This window comes from Bison bison, unplaced genomic scaffold (genome assembly GCF_000754665.1).
Source record: "Bison bison bison isolate TAMUID 2011002044 unplaced genomic scaffold, Bison_UMD1.0 scf7180017849081, whole genome shotgun sequence".
Taxonomy (NCBI): Eukaryota; Metazoa; Chordata; class Mammalia; order Artiodactyla; family Bovidae; genus Bison; species Bison bison.
The window spans coordinates 14,336-15,359 of NW_011479654.1; the positions used below are offsets into that span (position 1 = coordinate 14,336).

The 1,024-nt window shown below is 50.0% G+C and overlaps 1 protein-coding gene across 1 annotated transcript in view; it reads left to right on the plus strand.

Moving 5' to 3' along the window:
* LOC104993259 (forkhead box protein O4-like) overlaps window positions 1-280 on the plus strand; it is a gene marked incomplete at its 3' end in the record, with an annotated part of 3,808 nt that extends 3,528 nt beyond the window's left edge. Inside the window, exon 3 of the mRNA XM_010846444.1 lies at window positions 209-280. Within this exon, the coding sequence (XP_010844746.1) occupies window positions 209-280 (72 nt within the window). The remainder of the gene's footprint in view (window positions 1-208) is intronic.
* Between the last annotated feature and the right edge of the window lie 744 nt (window positions 281-1,024).

Below are 1,024 nucleotides of genomic sequence, written 5' to 3' on the forward strand. Positions count from 1 at the left end.
CTGCCCTCTCCTGCTCCTACGGATCCTGAGAGCCTCCACAATGCCTGGGGCAGATTTAAGCCTTGGTGTCGATATTGGGAGAAGTCTTTCTTGAAAAAAGGAACCTCACATTAAATGCCAGTGATTTCACTGCAGCTCTCACTTGGTCACTTTATTTTGTTAGCGATGTTTATCCTTCCTACTGACAAAGTCCGCTCTGGTCTTCAAGACGGGAGCCCTGCGAGTGGTCCCCTCTTCATCTGATCGTCCTGATGATTTGGACTGGAAAAGGAAAGGGTCAGTAAGTAAAAAGGCCCCTGCAGAGAAGTTTTCTACAAACTAGGGCCAAAGGCAGGACCAAAGAGGTGAGAGGCAGATCTTGGGCATGAATGTTGGATTTGGGAAGGAAATTCACCCCAGAGAGCTGGGGCAGAGGAGCCTTCAGTAGACAGGCGGGGAAAGGAGGCTCCTGGGACAGACCATGTTTGGTAAGGCTTACTGTGAGGTTCACAGAGGATTCAATTGGAACGACTTTCTTGGCTTCTTGGATTCTAAGCATTTTCACTCGACTCCTCTCCAGGAGGTCACATTGTGTACGCAAGGCATCTAGGAACCAGGGAAAGTCACCCCTCCACCACACACACACCTCTGAGTACTAGAGACCTTCCCTACCCATCCTGGCCCTTCCATCATTCACAGGATCACTTGGAGTAACCGGGCCTAAAGCTAGGCTGAGAAGTAACCCAAAGGTGCCTAAGCTTTACTCTTTTCAGTGGGAAGCAGGACACCAAGATTCCAAAAGCAGAAGATGAAGGGAAAGATGGAAATGAGATGGTGGGGATAGGGAGATGTACTGAGAAGATGGCTGAGAAATGGCAAGGAGGGGTGAGTGAGACACACACATCCACGTGGTTTAAGCCAAGCACCACTCCTGAAGTGGACCTAGATGCTAGACCCCTTTACCTAGGATCCTGTGATCCTACCTGACAGACTACACCAGCCCCAGCCTATATTCTCAATCACCCAGCTGAGTCCAGTACCCTCC